The 21,494-nt window shown below is 35.7% G+C and overlaps 1 protein-coding gene across 1 annotated transcript in view; it reads left to right on the top strand.

Annotated features, from left to right (window-relative positions):
• The window catches only part of Pli (E3 ubiquitin-protein ligase pellino), a 157,750-nt gene that overhangs the window by 18,604 nt on the left and 117,652 nt on the right, over positions 1-21,494 (top strand). Inside the window, exons 2-3 of the mRNA XM_090398813.1 lie at positions 2,794-2,982; positions 16,717-16,846. Coding sequence (XP_090254939.1) covers positions 2,794-2,982; positions 16,717-16,846 — 319 coding nt within the window. The remainder of the gene's footprint in view (positions 1-2,793; positions 2,983-16,716; positions 16,847-21,494) is intronic.

The raw sequence follows: 21,494 nt of genomic DNA, 5'->3' as shown, positions 1-21,494 counted from the left end.
GCAATGATAATGATATTGACATTGGATTGTGCGGAATGTCCGCCATGTAAATCATGAAAAGTATCAGTGCCAGTAGGGACCCTTGAGGCACTCTTGCCAAGATTCGTCGCTGGGTAGATAATATATCATTTAGTTTGACTTGCATTTGTCTGCCACTAAGAAATGACTTTATAATTTGGACTAGATCTAATGGAATGCCAGCTAAAATCACCTTGTATAGTAGTCCAAAGTGCCATAATTTGTCGAACGCCTTTTCTAAGTCAAGAAAAACTGCTCCAGTGTATTGGTGCCGATTGTAACTTGTGGTAATGAATTCGATTAGTCTATGAATTTGTTGGGTGGTGCTGTGAAACTGGCGAAAACCAAACTGTTCTGAAGGAAGGATGTTTAATTTTTTTACTGAAAGTTGAATTCTGGAAAGGATAGCTTTTTCTGCTATTTTGCCCAAATTAGAAATCAGACTTATGGGACGATAACTTTGAGGCTGCTGAGGATCCTTGCCAGGCTTGTATATAGGAACTACATCTGCCAACTTCCATGCAGAGGGAAAGTACTTAAACCTGAACATAGCATTTATTATTGTTGTAAGATGTACGATGGCCTTTTGGGGTAGTAGTTTAATAACTTTGTTGGATATGCCATCAGGCCCTGGAGCTTTTTTATTCTTTAAGTTCTTTATAATGTCATAAATTTCAGCTGGAGAAGTAGGTGTGAGTTGACTGGTACAGGTATCAGGCCATTTTAACATGTGTCTGACGTGGCGGTGAATTTTATAAATATGATTGAAGTTTAGGTTATCGTATGAAGGGCTACACTGTTTTTCTAAATTTTTAGCTATAGTTTCGGCTTTTTCTGCATCTGTGTAAACAACGTTCAGGTCAAATTTGAGAGGAGGAAGAGATTTGTTTTTGTTTTTATTTCTCAGGAACTTCCAGACAGTTTGATCACCAGGTGATATGGAGGCTAATTTGTCTTCCCATAGTTTGTTTCTGTGGGCTTTAAGTGCATCTCTCACTGCACTGTTCGTTTTGTTGAGATATTTTTTGTTCTTGGGGTGCTCTGGTGTTGTGATATATTTTTCTTGCTTTATTTTTTTCTCTGATTAAGTTCATTATTTTATCTAGTAGTCATTTAGGCTTAAAAGCAATTGAATTTGAGGTGATAGATGCTATGCTCGCCGAGAAGTTTGATGTGTGATTGACAGCTGACAAGTTTGGTATCGAAGCAACGGAAGAGAAAACAAGGTAGCATTCGGAAGGAATTTAGAACACAGGCTGGCAGATATTTAGATTCAGAGGAACTTGAGTTTTTTTTTATGTGACAGTCGGAAGAAAATTAATAGTATATTCCGAAAAAGGAATCGTGGAACTAGACGGTTTAAAGTGGAGTAAGTATTGATAAATAAAAGGGAAATATTGCTATAGGCATTTTAAAAGGAATATTGGAGGAAACGCTAATTGGAAGATTTATAAGAGATTCCGAAAAGGGAAACGTAGAACTGTGAGTTTTTTTTAAATAAAAGAATTAAGACTGTCAATAAGCATTAGTAGTGAATAAAAGAAGAAATTGCTATTTACGTTCTAAAGGAATGTTCGAGAAAACTCTGATTAGGAAGTTTCATCTGTCTTAAGGATGCTGGATCTAACTATTATTTCTACTAAAAAGAGACAGAATTGATTCAGGAAGATTTAATGTGTGCTACATGAGTGATGAAAAAGGATCCTATGAAAATGAAGAATAAAATCATATATCTTCGGAAAAGGGCCTTGACAGAGAAAGAAACTGGTTATGAACATTTTGTGATTGTGCAAACAAAGTGTTTAGTCTAGTCTTAAGTGTAAGTTTATTTTTAAAAGGCCTTGGATCCAATTAATTTGTAGTTAGTTATGTAATATTGTTTGAAGTGTATATATTTTGTTTTGTGTTTTATTAAATGTGTTTATTTTGTATTTTGGTATTGAGTCAGTGATTTATTTGGATTCTGAAAGAAATAGTAAAAAAAAGATGTCATTGCACCAATCGGAGTGAACCCTTGTGCATATATAGGTACACTTGAAAATAAATTAAAAATAATTGTTGAACAGAGATCATTTCTATATAAACATCATCAAATAATAATAAATCTCTTTCAATTAACATTGTTTATAAAATCAGTGTCAGTTATGAAACCCCCTCCCCTCTCAGTAAGTAAGGCTGCATTAATCGACTGCCCTGATAATTAACTATGTTTTTATATGGTCCCTAGAGGGCCAAAACTCACCATGATATTATAATGGTGAGCTTACCATTCAAAAACCTTTCGTGGAATTTACTCATTTTATATAATTACTCTTTGCATCAGGACTTATGAGGCCTGTTAGTTAGTGGGTGCTTAAGACATCTTTGCAAGTTGGTAAATATATTATTCTTTCCCCATGCCTGATCACCCACAATATTCAATTCAGTTTATAAGCTAATATGCAGGGAAATGCTTGCATCCTACCTTGTGAGCGGAAATTGCATGTTACATATTTGTGTGTAAAATGTTAAAAAAAAAAAAAAATTTAACTATCAGCAGCTTAGTTATAATTATAAATATATAATTGAAACAAAAATGTATGGAGAATTTTGAAAAAATTGTATTATATAAAACTTTTCCATAGTAAAAATATCTTAAAAGCAACAATGGTTTCTTGATAACAGAAAAAATCAGTTATAAACTATGCAATATATATATATGTGTGTATATATATATATATATATATATTTATTTATTTATTTTATTTTATTTTTTTTTTTTTTATTGTTTTATAGAGGGCAAAATTCAAGCTCCAATCAACCTAAAGTTCTGCTTGGTGGATCATCAGTAGAAAAATCAAGTGGAAGTTCAGGTCCATCAACACCACATCATGAAAAAAGTGAAACTAGTCATCAGAGTCAAAGTGAAGTACAACCTACCTCAAAACCACTTTCTCTAAAATATGGAGAATTAGTTATTTTAGGGTAATTAAGTTTTATATATGAATATACACACATATAACTTATCCCTGATAAGTATATTTTGAATATGTTTTTCAGATTATATCGAGTTTAAAGTTTTATTGCTCAACTATATTGATATATTACAATTTATTTAGCGTATGATGATACAACAGCCATGAGGCCCTTTCTACAAGGAAGTACAGCACCATCTCAATCCCCCCTAATTTTATCTAGGCTTGGGACCAGCATAGCTGATGAAATCGGGCCTATGTCTGGGTCTTAGGTATTCCTGACTGTAATCTGTGTGTGTTCACGAGGCTGGTTTGTCTGTTCAAGGGGATGAAAAACCAGAGTTTCTGGGCGAAAAACCCCCACCTCCGTATGAAACTGGCTAACTCGCCTTTCTTCGAAAGAGACCAGATAAAGATTCCTTACATCACTGACAGGAATCGAACTCAGGTCTTTCCAATTAAAGGGCTTCGTCTATACCGACTTAACTACAGAATCTCTTAGAGAGAAATTGATGCATAGAGAAGAAAATGTATCTTGGAAAGAATTAAATAGTATAGTTTATGTTGTGTGCATTATTTACTGGATTTTTGAGATCTTGTTTGAAAAAGGAATATATACTTTTTATATGCAAATACTGAACAAAGTATTCTTCATTATTTGCATATACAGTTCATCATCATCATCAAATTTCGTGATATGTACCCCCCCCCTCAAAAAAAATAAAAAGTTGTTTTCAGGTTACTATAACAGCGCTTCATAAATAAGTTTACGTTATTAATCTCCTATCAACAGTTTTCCTCCAAATCGATCTATTACCTGTGAACACTCCAATATTGTTGTATCTAACATTTCTTACTTCTAATGCATTTCTGACCAAATTAATTCACTAGACCTTGGTCTTCCTCTGAGTCTCTTTCCTGCATCTTGGCATCAAACACGCGTTTTGCTAACCCTTCTTCACCCATTCTATTTAAGTAGGCCATACCACCTCAGATTAACTCTGCTGACATACTCTTGAATGCTAATAATGTCAAGTTCCTTTCTAATATCTTCATTTTTAATATGATTCTGCCATTGATGTCATCAGTTTACTCTCCACTAATTTTTCTCACAACCCTCATATCTGTGATCTCTAGTCTTTGATCAAGTGCTCTATTTCTAACCCAACTCCCAGATCCATAACTTAAAACTGGTTTAAACACTGTCTTGTATATTGCTGGTTTGTCATTTGGCTCATTTCTCTCTTATTCCATATAAATTTATTTAGCTGGCTACCCACCATACCATCTTTGCTTATTCTGTTGTCTATTTCTAGATTTAACTTGCCATCTTCACTAAAAACTGTGCCTAAATAGCTGAAATATTTTACTTGTTCTATAGGATCTCTGTTCAAAATGCAACTGAAGTTTTCTATTCTCCTGCCTATTTTCATAGCTTTGGTCTTTTATTGCTGATTTTCATGTGAAATGTGTTATAGTTTATTCAATTTAGTTAGCGAATCCCAGAGACTTGCACTAGATGTAGCAAGGAGCTAAGTTTAACATCTCCAATTCTAATATCAGGCTTGATGCCACTTTCTTTCATAATGTGATCTACGATTTCATAATGTGGATACTATGAGAGCTTTACTCCAATCATTGGGAATTCAACCCTTCTGACCAGGCACTCTGAATTAGAAAAGTTTTTGTCCTGCAAAACTTATACCTCCATATCTAAGCATTTCTGGTCATATATCATCTATTCCAGCTTCCTTTCCACATTTCAAGTTTTTGACTGCTTTTTCTACCTAAAATATTGATATGTACTCCTCTTTGCATTCCTCTCAAAGAACTTCTAGTATGGTTCTGTCACTGCTTGGTTCTTTTAACAGTCCTTCAAAGTAATTACTCTATTCTATAGACATCTTGGATATCCTTATCTTCAGTGTTCTTATTTTTCTATCCTTGCAGACAACTTCATCACATACTTCTTTAGCTGAATTAATCACTCAATGTGTACTTCAGAGTTTGCCACTGAGACTTCAAGGTTTGGTTCTTGTTTTCATTTGTTTCATTTATTCTTCAATAAAGTTTGTATAGTTGAATCCACAGTTTATTTGTAAAAGCTGCTCAACTTTAATTCTTTTAAAAACCTTACTGTTCTTTTCAGTGTGATATCCATTTTTATCCACTTTTAAATTTCACTTCCTCTGTACATTCTTTTCCTCAATGAGCATGATATCACTATCAACAATGATGTAGTCAAATGAGGCTTTTCTTATTTCTTGTGTCTTCTGACCATGTGAACTTGTGTACATCTTTATGTTGAGATATGGTGTTAGTAACGACTAGTCCATGTCCTGAGCAGAAGTCCTGTAAATATTTACCATTATTATTAGCTTTGCCCTTTTCTCCAAATTTTCCAAAAATGTTCCTATATGCCTGGTGGAATATATTTCTTACTCTGCTGTTCAGATCTCCAACAAGAGCTATTTTTTCCATTTTCTTTATGTTAGGTGCCTGTTCTAATGACTCAAAAAAATTCCTCCACTTCTTCCTGGGAAGAACCTTCTGTGGAACCACAAGCTTCATTGTCCATGTCTCCATTTTGAAGTCTACCTATATAACTCTACTTGAACTGCCTTCCAATCAAGAAGTTTATCTTCGTGCTTAGTGTTGAATGAAGATCATTATTGCCTGAAAATATGATTCTTCTTTCTCTCGGTAATGCCAATTATGTCCACGTGGTATGCTTTTCCAGTTCTTCTGCAAGTTCGATTTCCTTTCCATTAAATACTCCTCATATTGATGGTTCCTATCTTCAGTTCTTCTGAAGTTGGGTTTATTCTTCTTCTTCTTCTATATGTTATGGTGGACTTATTCCCATAGGTGACTTTGCACTGTTTGCCCTGACAAAAACAGCATAGGCCTTGTTTAACCTGCTGAGACCTCAGCCAGCATGAAATCTCATCATGTTGTACCATTATATGCATATACGGTTTAAGCCAATAGGTAGTACAATTTGTTTAGCTAAGTCCCAAATTGCCAACCCAGCCTCGTTTGTTCAGTACCCAGTAGATACCTGCTAACAGGGCACACCACGTGAAGATAAAGATTGGACATTTGATCAGAAGTCCCAATCAGTTCTCTGCATTCCTGAAAGGTAATGTGGAGGTCTACTCCCAGTTATTTTATTTGTCTTTGACGGTTTTATGAATAAATTACTAAGTGGACATTTTAATTTTTCCAAATATAAAATATAATTTACTTTTTGGTAATGGGTTGACATGTAAAAGTGAAGATTGGACTTTGGATCAGAAGCTCTAGAGAGCAGTGTTTTTCGAACTGCAGGTCACAAAAGTTTTTTAAAAATTAATTGTAATATTATTTTTATGACTGATTTGGAGAAAAATTGTAGATAGGAAGTTAGTAATGATGTAATTTTTTCATGTAGTACTATCATATCCTGTACACTCCTTGAGGGTACATGGCAGGAATTTGATGATGATGATAATTTTTATGGCTATTTAGCTATTTTTGTTTAGGAGTGTCCCTTTTATAACACCATTGGCTTTTTACTCAAATTTTAGGGCGTTACTGGTGTTTAATATAGACAGATATATGAAGAATATATAGGAGGAATAATTCATACATACCTTAATAGGACTTAAATTAAGGGGATATTAAATCCCACATAGTTTTAAAACCGAATAAGAAACTCAAAGATTGGAATCAGAGAGTTTCTTGCCGAATATAGACAACTATAAAGTATTGGCGACACTAGCGTTAGCAAATGCAAGTGATCCTAGTACGTAGTACAATACCGGACAACTCGTTGCAGAGGTGGAGGAAGTTCAGATCGCTATTCTTAGGTATTTTCCATAATGTAAAAACACATTTCCTAGGAAATGTATGCTGTTATTACATTATGGAGGGAGGTCACTACCCAGACCGGTTTCAGCCTTTTTTGAGGCTTCATCAGTGAGTAGCTAGACCTAATACCAAATACCTAATACCTTTGCAACGAGTCGTCCGGTATTGTACTACGTACTAGGATCACTTGCATTTGCTAACGCTAGTGTCGCCGATACTTTATAGTTGTCTATATTCGGCAAGAAACTCTCTGATTCCAATCTTTGAGTTTCTTATTCGGTTTTAAAACTATGTGGGATTTAATATCCCCTTAATTTAAGTAATGTTTTCATTGCCGAAATGAAGCTTATTAGCTCTTTATACTTAAGTAACTTAATGATTGCACCTGTTTGGATAACTCGTTCGCAGAGTATTTAAGTTCTTTTCGCTATACACTTTGGTATTAGGTCTAGCTACTCACTGATGAAGCCTCAAAAAAGGCTGAAACCGGTCTGGGTAGTGACCTCCCTCCATAATGTAATAACAGCATACATTTCCTAGGAAATGTGTTTTTACATTATGGAAAATACCTAAGAATAGCGATCTGAACTTCCTCCACCTCTGCAACGAGTCGTCCGGTATTGTACTACGTACTAGGATCACTTGCATTTGCTAACGCTAGTGTCGCCGATACTTTATAGTTGTCTATATTCGGCAAGAAACTCTCTGATTCCAATCTTTGAGTTTCTTATTCGGTTTTAAAACTATGTGGGATTTAATATCCCCTTAATTTAAGCAATGTTTTCATTGCCGAAATGAAGCTTATTAGCCCTTAATAGGATGTTGCTGGCTGTGTTCTTATTCAGTGGCATCCTGGCATATGGTGATATACATTCGTCTGCTGTTAAAGGAAGTATGATTGAAAGAAAGGGGGGAGTAGAGAGATGCGGGGAATTATTGGTGAGGGGTATGGGAACTTCTGAAAAACTTTTTTTTTTTTTTTTTTTTTAATCTTTATCAATAAATAATAAATTACATGATAACCACAGTAATTAACTTTAATGAAATTAAAGTACAGATATTTCGTACTGAAAATAACAGAACATCATCAGTGTGTAGAAATAAGCAATCAAAGGAACCGGATTACAAAGTACATACAGCAGTCGGTGGTTTACCCATTAAACACTGTCGCTGCTTGCTAGAAATTAGTATTGTTTAATAATATTTTAATAATATTATTTATTAACTATTTTTGATGATTACATAAGATAAGAATCTCACAAACTTTGGGGAGGGAGGGAGAGAGACAATCATTCTGATTCAGATTTGGCTGATGTAGAAAGACTTCACAACTTTCTTTGAAAAGGCATTCATATATAAACCTGTATCTATGGAGAAGATTATTATTAATGGTGGGCAGAGAATACTTTGGGAGGGGAGTGAAAAATAGAAAATTTTTTGGGGAAAGAGAAGGATAAATGGGATAAGATCAGGGATGGTTGTAACGGGAGTGTGAGCCATTTCGACAGTGCATCGTCTTCAGAGCCCGTGGGGAAGTTAATTGTAATAGAAAATATCAGAGTGCATCTCATAGATTTTATAGCTTTAACATGTTCGTTTAGGATGGTGTCAACTCCCATGTTTCCCTTCAAGAGGGAAACATGGGATTTGACTTTTTTTTTTACACAAGAATTTTTACAAAGTTTTAAATATATATGTCCTGCTAGTTTGTATGTTTTTGATTAACTATTCCCACTCCTATCATATCTAGATGTCTGTACTGCATCATCACTCATAGAAAAAGCCAATCTCTGGCTTTGCACTTTGCCTCCAATGCACGCACAACTGACCATGATGAATGATCCCCAACCATTCCAGATTCCCAATACACAATCTCCCTGTATTGTTTCATCAGAATGGGATCAGATAAATATTGTCCAAATTAGACACAAAAACATCTCCTGACCCTGATGGCATTCCTCCAATTGTCCTGAAGGTGCATTAGAACTAACTCCTATCCTATGTTGCCTGTATGTGCTCTTTTACTTCACTGGTATCTATCCCACGGCATGGAAGTTGCCTGTGTTCAACACATTCCGAAGAAGGATGAGAAATCACTGCCATCAAACTGCTGCCCTATCTCACTCACCTCAGTCCTTTCTAAAGTAATGGAGAGAACCATCAATTCCCAACCCCTGCACTACCTCGAAAGTGCCCAGCTAATAAACAGCCACCAGTATGGATTCCATCACATGATAAATAGGACATATATTCACATATATCACCCATTTCTAGAAAAATGCCATGGAGAAATATGTGAATCTCAAGTGGTTACACTTGATATCTCTAAAGCTTTTGATCGGGTCTGGCACAAAGGCTTACTAAACAAACTATCATCATTTGGTCTGTCCCAGGACTTCTGCAGTTGGATTGCTAGCTTTCTGTCTGAATGTACACTATATGTGATGATAGATAGTTCCTTATCTTACCATTCATCTAATGCCTGGGTTCCACACTGGATTCTGTTCTTTCACCAAGCTGCTTCATTTTATATATGAGTGATCTACTTCAGTTGACCTCCAACCCAGTTCACAGTTTTGCAGATGACAGCACATTACCCTCCTCCCTTTCATTTGATAACCTTGCTCTACACAAATTATTTCAACCTACAGAACATCAGCCCTGCCCTCAATTCTGATCTCCAAGCTGTCTTCCAATGGGGTTCAGATAACCTCATCAATTTCAATGCTAGTAAAACCAAGTTCTGCCTTATTTCTCACAAAAAAGAACCATTTTCTTCCAGTATTTCCTTTGATAACACTCAAATTTCGAGACAAGATGATATTTCTATTCTTGGAATCACCCTGACATCAAGCCCCTCCTGGCATAAACACATCACAACCATTGCATCCTCAGCTTCTAAAACACTAGGATTTCCCTTTCACTCAAGATGTTACTTCTTACTTACTAAACCTCTGAACAGCTATTAGCCTTATACAAATCGTAAATCTGCTCAGCTATCGAATACTGCTCTCACCTTTGGAGTCTGGCCCTAAGAGTTCCTTTGAAATGCTTGACTCAGTGTAGAGGAGGTGATTGGATTGATTAACAGCCCATCTCTTACCAACTCACTCCTCCCACTTTTGCACAGCTGTTTAGTTTTTGCAATGTGCATATTCCATAAATATTTCTGTGGCAAATGTTCATCTGAAATATCATCAATAATTCGCCCACTTAGTACTAAATCTGTTGGAACATGCAGCTGCCTCTGTATTGTGGAATAATAGTTTTTTCCCTTATGTTTCCCAAGGAAAACACAATATACAGACTTAAATCAAATGCAAACAAGTTTCTCCTTTCCCAATCCGCTACCTGTACACAGTACTAATGTTCTATAGCTTAATTTACCAACCTCTTGTGTATGGACTCAACATAAAAAAAAATTGGAAAAATGATAAAATATAGTGTCATGGAAAGTGCAGTTGTTCATCATTATGCAGAGTCAGATCATTTTCATTTCAGGTGTCTTCAGTTTACACTAATTGTTGCTACATATAGTAAATTGACTCTAATTATGTACATACTGTATTTAGTGATACAATGAACAGTTTTACTTGCATTAGCAGCATGGTGTTTGTTGAGGAATGTAAATTTATCTTATAGGAACATTTTCATTCATCTTCTGAAAGAATAGGCATAGCAAGTAAAACTGTTCATTCCGATGAATAAAAACAAATCCTATGTTTTATGGCAAGCACACCTTGACATTAAATATTTCCTATTTTTTTTATTGTATTTTTTAAATGTCAATAAAACTCATATTTGATATTAACTTTGTGACATTTTTGTTTTTACTTTATTAATAAGGGCGAAGATTATTGTTTTGGTGTGTGTGTGTGGGGGGGGGTAAATAGCCTTTCTCCTACCTTACCTTTTACATATATATATATATATATATATATATATATATATATATATATATACACACACATACACACACACATACATATATATATATATATATATATATCGATGATCTAATAAGGAAGTAGAAATCTTTGGTAAACCCAGGTATAAACATCACTCAACATACAACAGTAAACACAATACTTATTGCAGATGATCAGGTAATTATTCCAGAATCAGATTATCTGCATAGATCCATCCACCATCTACTGCAATTTACTAGTGAATACATTAAAGAAAGCTAAAACTATCAAATTCTGAGGTAAATATCCCATATGAACAAAATAATAATTGAAAACCAAACTCTAGAACAAGTAACACATTTGAAATATTTATGATGTGACATAGCATTTAATATTTAATATGTTGTTATTTTTTGCCATCCAGTCATTTTTGACTCTTGGTGATCTTATGAACAAAGCTCTTCATCTCACTCAGCCTCTTGTCTTTTCTTTCAGCAGTTATATGTTCAAGTTAGTAAGTTCCTTTATGTTGTCCATCCAACTCTTATGCAGTGTTCCTCTCCTTCTCATGCTCTCAATCTTCCCCAGCATAACTGCTTTATCCAATGATTCATCCGTGCATAATATGTCTGAAGTACATTAACTTCTATTTAGCAATCATTGCCTCCAAGGAGCATTCTGTCTTTATACTCTTTGAAACCTTCTTATTAGTCATTCTTTCATTCTGAACTTCTTAATAGCCTCCTCCGTGCCAATAATTAAAATGAATATATTCACTTTTGTGTTTCTTCTTAATAATCCAGCTTTACGTTCATACATCACTACTGAAAATACCATTGCTTTGACAATGGTATTTTCAGCTTTGTTGGTCTTGCACCTCTATCTTTCATCATTTTTGACTGGTTTAACATAGCTTTTTTTTTTTTTTTTATGACTTATTCTTTTAATTTCATCTTCAGATTTATCATTATTTCTGATTCTGGACCCCAGTAAATCATAACTTTCAATCATTTCTATTTTATCTCCTCTATTATATTTGATATAGATAATGATATAAACAATAAGTTACACCATTTTCAAGCAATCTATGATGAACAACAAAAGGCAAACAAGGAAGAAAACACAATTAATTTTATAAAGTCATGTCAATACCATCTGGGTCAGAAAGTTGGACAGAGGAAAAAAATATGAAAATAGAATACAAGCAACTGAAATGAAATTTCTTGAAGGTTGTACAAGAATGGATAGAATACAAAATGATGAAATCAGGAAGGAATTACAAATACAAGCAGTAAATGATAAAATAAAAGAACACCAAGTGAATTGGAGAGAACATATAAGAATGAAGGAGAGAGGGCTACCAAACGAAGTAACAAAGTATAAACCACAGGGGAAAAGAGACATAGAAAGAGAATGAAAACATAATCTTTAGGATGCCAAAACAGGCTTTTAGCCTATATCTTGAAAGAAGGTTGGAAAAGACCTGAGTTTGATTTTCTTTGTGATGAGAAAAATCTTAATATGGACTTTTACAGTTGAAAATGAATTAGCTGATATCACATGGAGGTAGCAGGTTTTTTTTTTTTTTTTTTTTTTTTTTTTTTTTTTTTTTTTTTTGTCCCAGAAACTCAGGTTTTTCATCCCACATACAGGCAAATCAGCTGCAAGAACATATGCAATTTACAGACAAAAAATACTGTTGGTGTAGGCAGTAAATGGCATTGTGTGTTGATGGTAGTACTGTTGTTGTGTCGTTGGATCATTAAGTAGAGGAGACAATGAGTTGTGTAGTGGAGTAGAATGCCCTTCATGATCACTCCTTGCAGGTATCACATAATAATACATATTTCCCTCATGGAGTGAGCACACACTAGCAATAGTACAACTTCAGGTAAAGTGGAGTAAGCTACACATACTTCTCTAGCATCCACAAATCAGTTTAATATCTTAGAAACCTGTGTAGCTTTATAGAAGTGGCATTTGCATCCTTAGCACTAGACCATCTGAAAGAAGGCATTTTCAGTTCAAATCTGCTCACTGGCTACAGGAACTCTTTTCTTTGGATGTGTAAATCCAGAAAGGGGATGCCCTGTGGGGGATTCTTTTTCTAATGCAAATTTGATGCGAGGATGAAGAAGGTTGATTCTGTCTAAAAACTGAAGTAGCTCTTGTTTGGAATGACTCCAGACTATGAAGATATCATCGACATATAGAAGCCAGAGTTTTGGTTTGGGTTTAAACGCGAGAATTTTTTCATCAAGATGTTCTATAAACAGGTCTGCCAAGTTGGGTGACAAGGGGGACCCCATTGCTGTTCCCTCCTCTTGCTTGTAGATTTTTCCTTTCCATGTGAAGTAACCGGAGGTGATAACAAATTTGAAAAGTTCAACAATATCTGACGGAAATTTTTGATTTAACAGGCCTATAGTTTCTTTATGTGGAATATTGGTGAAGAGAGAGACAATGTAAAGCTAATTAGCATGTCGGTTTTCAGCAGTTGAAGGTCTTTTATTTTGGCATGAAAATCTGTGAAATTTTTATTCTTATTTTGATAACTTGTAAGTCGGGCTGCTAATTGAATCGATGACAGGTCTGAGTGGGATGTTGTTCTTGTGAAGCTTGGGTAAACCGTATATTTTCGGAGGTCTAGCATGGTATGTCTTGAGTTTTTTTGAAGTTTCTTCATCTAATGACTTTGTTTCATCGAGTAACTTGTTCAGTTTCTTCAGCTGTCTTTTTGTGGGATCATAGTCAAGTTTTTGCATAAGTATTTCAGTCTCGAAGTAATAGATTAATTTTTTGGTCATATGAAACAGTATGAAGAACCACTGTGTTATTTCCTTTGTCGGCTCTGGTGATGATTATGTTTTAAGAAAGTAATAGCCTTCAATTCTGAAGGTCGAATATTTAAGACTGAAGGTTTGGCATCGAAAATTATTTTTGCTATTTCAAAATGAAGTTTGTTGGCTTCTATACTGGAGAAGTGGCTGATGTTTCTTTCAATGTTGTGTATGAAATCTAGATATGGGAGATGTTTAGGGGGAATGGCAAACTTATGGCCTCTTGCTAGAATATTTAATTCATCTTCTGTTAGTGGGCGGTTAGATAAGTTCACCACCCATTTTTCAGTCAGTAATTTATTGATATTTTTCTTAGATCAATTTAACAGGTTAAGGTATTTTTTCTGTTAATATTGCTTTGATCCCAGAGTTTTTTGAGACACTAATAATCAATTGTAGCAACTCTTGATTTAGTGTGTTTGACAAATCTGCTTCTAGTTCTATAATTTTTAAATTATTTGTTGCCAATTTATGTTTGGAATCTTGTAGCTAATTCAGCAGTAGTGAATGGCTTGCTTTTTGATAGATTTTATGGGCACTTGGTGATTTGATCACTTCCTTTAGCTTGGTGAACGTTTTTCACGTCTGCACTTTTTTAAAAAAGAGACGTCATGTAGCTTACCCTGTTTCAATTGAACTTTGTCTAGTAAGTCCGTCTTCTGTGCTGTCATTTCCCCATGTAGGAATAAGACTTGATTATATAGAGAAACCTGTGGAGAATTCATGACTAAATTTAACACACATGAACCATAGTAGTAGGTTTTTATTACGTAAATATTTTGTCCTAGGTATCTTAGGACATCATCAGTACAGTAGAACAATACTAGGAATGACACAAAGGATAGGGACCGTACGTACAATGGAATTCAAATTGCAGGCAGTTGCACATTGTGGCCTGAACTTAAATTAAATTAATTAATTGCAATTAAGTTATTTTTACACAATTTTGTATGACAATTTCCCATACTTTAGGGGATGGCAAGAACATCATTGCAGTCTGTGAAGTAGGGCTTCAACACTTTCTTTATATAAGTGTTCATATTTATATGAAGATCTGTGTAGGAGTTTTGTCTTTTCCCAATGGATCTTGTGGTTTGGGTTTTCAACTCCGTGTTGAGCGAGGCCTGATTTTTGCAGTTTGATGAGGCTGATATGGTCTTGATGTTCCGAAATGCATTTAAAAACTGATCTGCTTGTCTGTCCATAATAAGAGAGTTTACAGGAGCATGGAGCCTCGTATACACCAGGTAGTAGCATAGGTGAAGGTTTGTCTTTAGGGCGAAGGTAAAAAGTTGTGGATCTGGTTGATGGGTTTGTAGGTGGCAGCAAGATTGTATTTCTTCATAATTTTCAAGAGCTGTTCAGAGATACCTTTGATATAAGGTATGGGAATCCTATGGGCTTGTTCTTGTCTAGGTTGATGTGTGGAGAAGTTGCTAATGATTTTTTGAGTTGTTTTGAGATTGTGTCCATTTAGAGTGGCTGTGTTTTTGATTATTTCCAATTCTTGTTTTAGAGAATTCTCGGAGGAGCAAACTCTGTGTGCTCTGGTTACCAATGATTTAATGATGCCAAATTTTTGAGAGGGATGATGAGCAGAAGTATTGTGAATGTAGCAAAACCTATGAATTCTCCACAGGTTTCTCTATATATTCAAATTCTTTTAACTATTTGTATGACACGGAAGATGCACTGTTAATTTCAGTATGAAATATTTGTACCTTTATTAATTAAAAGTTATTACTGTGGTCTTACGTGTTCTATTAATAAATATACTATATCACAGGTACCTCTAAAGATCAGTGAATGTATTTGTTGCACCTGAAATAGCACATATCAATAAAGGAAATTTGCTCTTAATGAGAGCATGAACAATTGTCAATTTGCTGCTAGACTAATCACGGTGTTGCTCATTGTCATCTAGGCATTCTTGTTGTCATAAAATGAAAACACTGGCAGAAAGACCTTCGACTCTGTATTTTCCTATGTACAGTGATGAGTGCAGTGTGTGTGCATGCATGCACACACATATTGACCCATTATTTAAAGCTCTGTGCCTTTTGTTCCATTGGATTTACAAGACTGGTGTCTGATCAGGAAGCATGTGATGACAAAGTCCTGTTTCATTACAATTGTAATTCTGTTCTGGAACTTAACTGTTGTTTTGTATGATAAGCTTTTATTTATGATCATTAAGTCTTTTAGTGTACTTTTCTTTCGTTTTTAATTTCACAGAAATAGGTGTTCCTTTTGCATGTTCTTGCATTAAACCATATGAACATTTCTCTATCCACTGAGTTGTTGCTTGCACTAGATTAGCTTCATCTTTTATCCATCCCCCAAGCTTGGATTCCCCAACACTTGTGTGTTGAAACACATATACTTGCAATTTTCCTGCTTTTAGTAAGTCAAATGCATCCATTTTTCTAATTTGATAATGTGCAGTGCAGTCCTGATTTCAAAGATAATGAAATTGGTAGCCAACCATTGACTACATTATAATCTGGTCTACAATGCAGTGATATAATTTTGCTCAAAGAGTTTTGTACAAAAATGGACAATCAGATAGACTGGGCTCACTCATAAAGCAACACTAAATTAAAACAGTCTTCAAATCAATGAATGTGGGTCCTCTCTTCTTCTGAAGTGGCTTCACTGTCTCCTGTCAGTATGGAACAGACAGGATGGACCATGCTGGTAGGAAAAAAAGAACATAAAGTGTATAGGCAACCTAAAAGCAGACTACTACACAAATCACACAGGGTATTTCTGGAAGTGGCTCAAGTTTTACAGAACCAGGTTAAGTGCAATAAAACTGATGGTGTGATCCTGCACAACCTCATCCTCCCATCAGCAGTCATCACATAGAATCTCCACAAAGTACTACTTTTGCCCTTCCATGTGCATCACTGTCCTTGGTATCGAGGTCCTTTCGTTGTCTTCACAGAGTGAGTCTTTAAAGTGCCTTTAATAATGCTAGCTTGAGCTAGCAAAATTTTGGTGTGTAAATAAATTTTGTTAGTAAATTATTTACTTTCGTTCCTGTTCCATGTCATTTTTACTCCAAAAGCTTCACTATGAAAATAAGAGCTTAAAAATAATAATAAATCACTAATGACTTCGTTCGTTTATATTCTCTTATAGTTATAATGGTTGTTTGCCTCAAGGAGAGAGAGGAAGAAGAAAAAGTAAGTTTGAACTCTATAGAAGATCAGTTTCAAATGGAGTCAGAAAGTCAAAACATTATGTGGTAAAAACTCCTCAGTCTTCTAAGGTATGTGTGCATGGATGAATGGATCCATATAATATATACATAATATCTGGTTTATCACTAAAAGTGTAGTACATAAACCATATAAATTTTTTACCTTAAAAATTATGAAGTGTTAGGTTTTAATGTTAAAATTTAATTTTTTAAGTAGGTTTTGTGAAGTGCATAAGCACTTATTATGCTCCTTCACTTATAGGTATATTTTTGCGTTAAAATTTAATTTTTTAAGTAGGTTTTGTGAAGTGCATAAGCACTTATTATGCTCCTTCACTTATAGGTATATTTTTGCTCTATGCTAGCTGGATGGATTTTATACAGGGTGTCCCAAAATTCACGCAAGAAGTAATTTTGATAGAAAACACAGGTTTTTAATTAAAAATTGTAATTTCTTATTGATTCATAAAGTATACAGTATAGGGTTATGCATGGAATAGCATATCGGGTAAATGGCCTCCATGGCTTTGCTGGCACATACACACTCTTTTGTCGAAATTTTCCATGATCGTTTTGCATAAATGTGGCTGAATTTCATTGATACACGCTCAATTTCCTCCTTCAAGCCGTGGGTGGTCGTGGGCTTGTTGGCATAAACCTTAGACTTCAAAAAACCCCAAAGAAAAAAGTCCAACTGCATTAAGTCACATGATCTGGGCGGCCAATTCTGATCACCAAAACAGGAAATTACACGACCAGGAAATGACTCATGCAGTAATTGAATTGTTTCTCGGACTGTATGGCATGTGGAACCGTCTTGTTGAAACCACATGTCGTCCACATCCATATCTTGCAATTTAGGCACAAAAAACTGGATTATCATGTCGCGATAGCGAGTACCATTAACTGTTATTGCCTTACCAGCTGCATTTTCAAAGAAGAATGGACCGATGATGCATCCAGCCCAAAATCCGCACCAAACAGTGACATGTTGTGGATGCATTTGTTTCTCAACAATCACTCGTGGATTTTCTGAACCCCAAATACGACAATTTTGTCGATTAACAAAGCCATCAAGATGAAAATGAGCCTCATCGCTGAAGATGATTTTGTTCGAAAAATAAGCATTTACTTGTTGTTGTTCCATAATCCATTCAACGAACTCTCTTCGCTGTGTGTGGTCAGTAGGCTTCAGTTCTTGAAGATGATTTTGTTCGAAAAACAAGCATCCACTTGTTGTTGTTCCATAATCCATTCAACGAACTCTCTTCGCTGTGTGTGGTCAGTAGGCTTCAGTTCTTGAGTCAATTGAACTTTGTAAGATGCAAATCTTTCGTGAGAATACGCTGTAGAGAGTTTCTTGAAATGCCCAATTCAAGACCACGGTGCCGAATTGATGTTCCTGAACTCTCAGCAACACTCTCACGAACTGCTTCGATGTTTTCTGTTGAACGACTTGTTCAAGGACGGCCAGAGTGTATAAGATCACTAATTGATCCAGTTTCTTTGAATTTTTTAATTAATCTTTTCACAGTTGATGAAGTTAAATCACTATTCCGACCATATTTTGTACGAAAATTGCGAACTGTAGCTGCCAAACCTTCATTATTTTTAAAATATTGCTCAACAATGAAAATGTGTTGTTCTTTCGTGTAGCGCTCCATTTTTAATAACCCTGACCTGTCAGCTGTGATGCTGTCTTTTTTTTCTCGTCGGCAACACTTTACCGCACAAATGGCGCTAAATTTAAATCTTGCGTGAATTTTGGGACACCCTATATAATCTTTGTGTCTACTAAAAAATGTAGAGTCTATCTCAGTTTGGGTTTAAATTTATTTTTAAAGTTAAAATTTGGCAAAGTTATTCAAAGCTAAACAAAAATATGTTATAAATCATTTTTGGTTTGATTACTGTGCACACAAAAGGACTATTTTATGATGGTCTGGCATAGCCTGCCAGACAATGGCTAATTTAGAATTGCTGCTTTTTATCTTCTCTTACTTAAGTTTTCCTTGCCCCGTTTAGTAACATTTACCAGTCTCCATATGCTGGTAACCATTCTGACCTCTTTACGTTCCTTTCTGTGAAACCTGACTTTCTGCAATCCAACTATCCAAATAGTGATTTTGAGGGGAGCCAATTCTAACTGGCTCCCCTCTTCCAGCACCACTGACCAAGCTGGATGAGAAGCAAGTCTTTGCTATAAGTGATGGCCTAATACAAATCATGCTACACCTGCCTACTCAAATTCCTGATAACTCACTTCACTATCCGGATACACCATAGAGGTCACTTCTCTCAGCAACTCAGACCACAATCTCATACAAGTCTCCTCTCACACAGAACACCCCTCCTCCAACCACTCCCATTTTGCATTCTATGGCACTACATAAGCAGCCAAATGGGATGAACTCCAGAATTTCTACTCCTTTTTTGCTTGGTCTGACTATGTTTCGGTTCATCTGACCCTAACACCTGCTTCTGCATACAAGTTACAGAAATTATTTTCACTGGCATAAAGATCTTCATCCTCTATCAACCCATAATCCTCATCTGCTTTCCAAGCCCTGGGTCAACCGAAAGTGTATCAAAGCAATTCAAGGAAAAATTTAGCTTACCACATGTGGCTCATATCAAGAACTGCAACTTCATACTCTACCTATACCAAAACATGCAACGTATGCATATCAGTCATCAGCAGATCCATATCTGATTTCATAAAGGCCAACATCAAAAAAACTTGCCTCCTGTACAAATAGAAGCCATGCCTTCTGCTCTCCTGCACGTCCAACTCCCTCTCATCCTGATCACATCACTGTTACTTCACCCAGAGATAAAGCTGATCTCAGGGCATCACTCCTGCATAGACGACGAAGAGAAATCACCTCCTACCATACCAGAATCAAAGCACCATATGCTTCTGATTTCTTTTTTGACAGAAAGAAATCAGAAAACTACTAACTAACTTGGATGCTAAAAAGTCTTCTAGTCCTGATAGCATCTCTCCAGTTATTCTCAGACATTGTGCTCTAGAGTTAATGCCCATCCTGCATCGACTCTACAATCTACAAGGGTTGTTTGAAAAGTTTGGTAAATTTCCAATAGACTGCGACACAACTTGTTCATTCATACTAGTGTTGGCATGTATCATCTTTTTCATGACCCCTAGCAAAATTTCAGCCACGTGCAGCACGTAGTTCTCGTTTGGCAAACATTTAAAATGACCGTGTTCGCATTTTTCATAAAAATGGAGAAATATGAGTTACATGCAGTGATAAAACACTTTTATTTGAAGAAGTGGACAGTTGCGCAGATCAAAGTTAGATGTAGTTCATGCACCAACATTAAAAACTTTATTTTTGGATAAATGAGTTTAAATGTAGTCATAAGTCCATCGAAGATGAAGCGAGCTCCGGGTGCCCAATTGAGGTCACTATGAAGGAAATGATTGACAAAATCCATGGTATTGTTATGGAAGATCGCTGAGTGAAAGTGCATGACATTGTAGGCATCTGAACTGAATGGGTATATAATATCCTGCACGAAAAATTACACATGAAAAATCTGTGTGCATGATGGGTGCTGCGATTGTTGACTGTCGATCAAACAACAATCGAAATGAAATGGAAAAGAAAATTAAATGTCTTTTCACATGCGAAAAGACATTTCAACGCAGTGTTTGGCGATGTTTAATCGCAATTCACAGGGTTTTTTGTGTCGATTCGTGACTGTAGACCAGGGACGGGGAACTTTTTTTCTGCCAAGGGCCATTTGGATATTTATAACGTTATTCGCAGGCCATACGAAATTATCAACTTTAAATATTAATCTGCTGTATTTGGTTCAAACATTTAATTAACTCACCTCTAATGTGATGGCTGGAACTGCTTCTCTTTGGTGAGTCATGTGATGTTAGCTGGCATTGATGATGTTGCTACTCGCAACTGCTTTTCCAGGTTTGCATCAGTCAGTCTGGAGCGCAGTCGATTCTTTGTAGTGGTAAGTTTTGAAAAGAACTGCTTGCAGCAGTAACTTGTTCCGAACACTGATGCCTATTTCTATGCATGTCTCCTCAAAGTGGAAAATTCATCATTGCTTATGCAACATTTATAGAACTCAAGTAGTGGGAAATTGTTGTACTAGCTTTCAGCTCATCATCACTTTGCAGCTGAATGATTTCGTGTTGTAGGTTACATCAGGCACATCAGTTGGTTCCACATTGAACGGTGTAGCAAAGATGTTCAGTTCCATTTGTTTACTTTTCACGTCCTTGAATCTTTCATTAAATTATTTCACTCAATTAGTTTCACACATTCACCAGCATATTCAAGTGTCGTAAAAGGCTTTTGTCCTTCCGGAGTGAGGAAATGCACTGTGTTATTCCTTTCAAGTTGTACTTTCCACAGCCTTAATTTGACTTCAAATGATTTCACATTTGAAAGCAGGGTGCTGAAAAGCTGGTTGGGGCCCTGCAGCTTGACGTTCACATCTGAGAGATACTTGGTAATTTCCACCATGAACGCTAGATCACACAGCCACTTGCTATCATTGAGTTCCCTGACAGGTTTTCTCTTCATCTCCATGAATATTGCTTGACTTCATCCCGTAGTTCGTAACACCTCATGAGCATGTTCCCACGACTCAGCCACCGCACTTCGCAGTGATAAACAAGATCACTGTACTCAGACTCAAGATCATTCAGTAACTCCTTAAACTG

The sequence above is a fragment of the Typopeltis vanoorti genome, chromosome 10, assembly GCF_054136105.1.
Source record: "Typopeltis vanoorti isolate ZY-2024b chromosome 10, IOZ_Tvanoo_1.0, whole genome shotgun sequence".
Lineage (NCBI taxonomy): Eukaryota > Metazoa > Arthropoda > Arachnida > Uropygi > Thelyphonidae > Typopeltis > Typopeltis vanoorti.
Note: the sequence above shows the minus strand (reverse complement) of the source record. Positions and strands in the feature narration are given on the sequence as shown.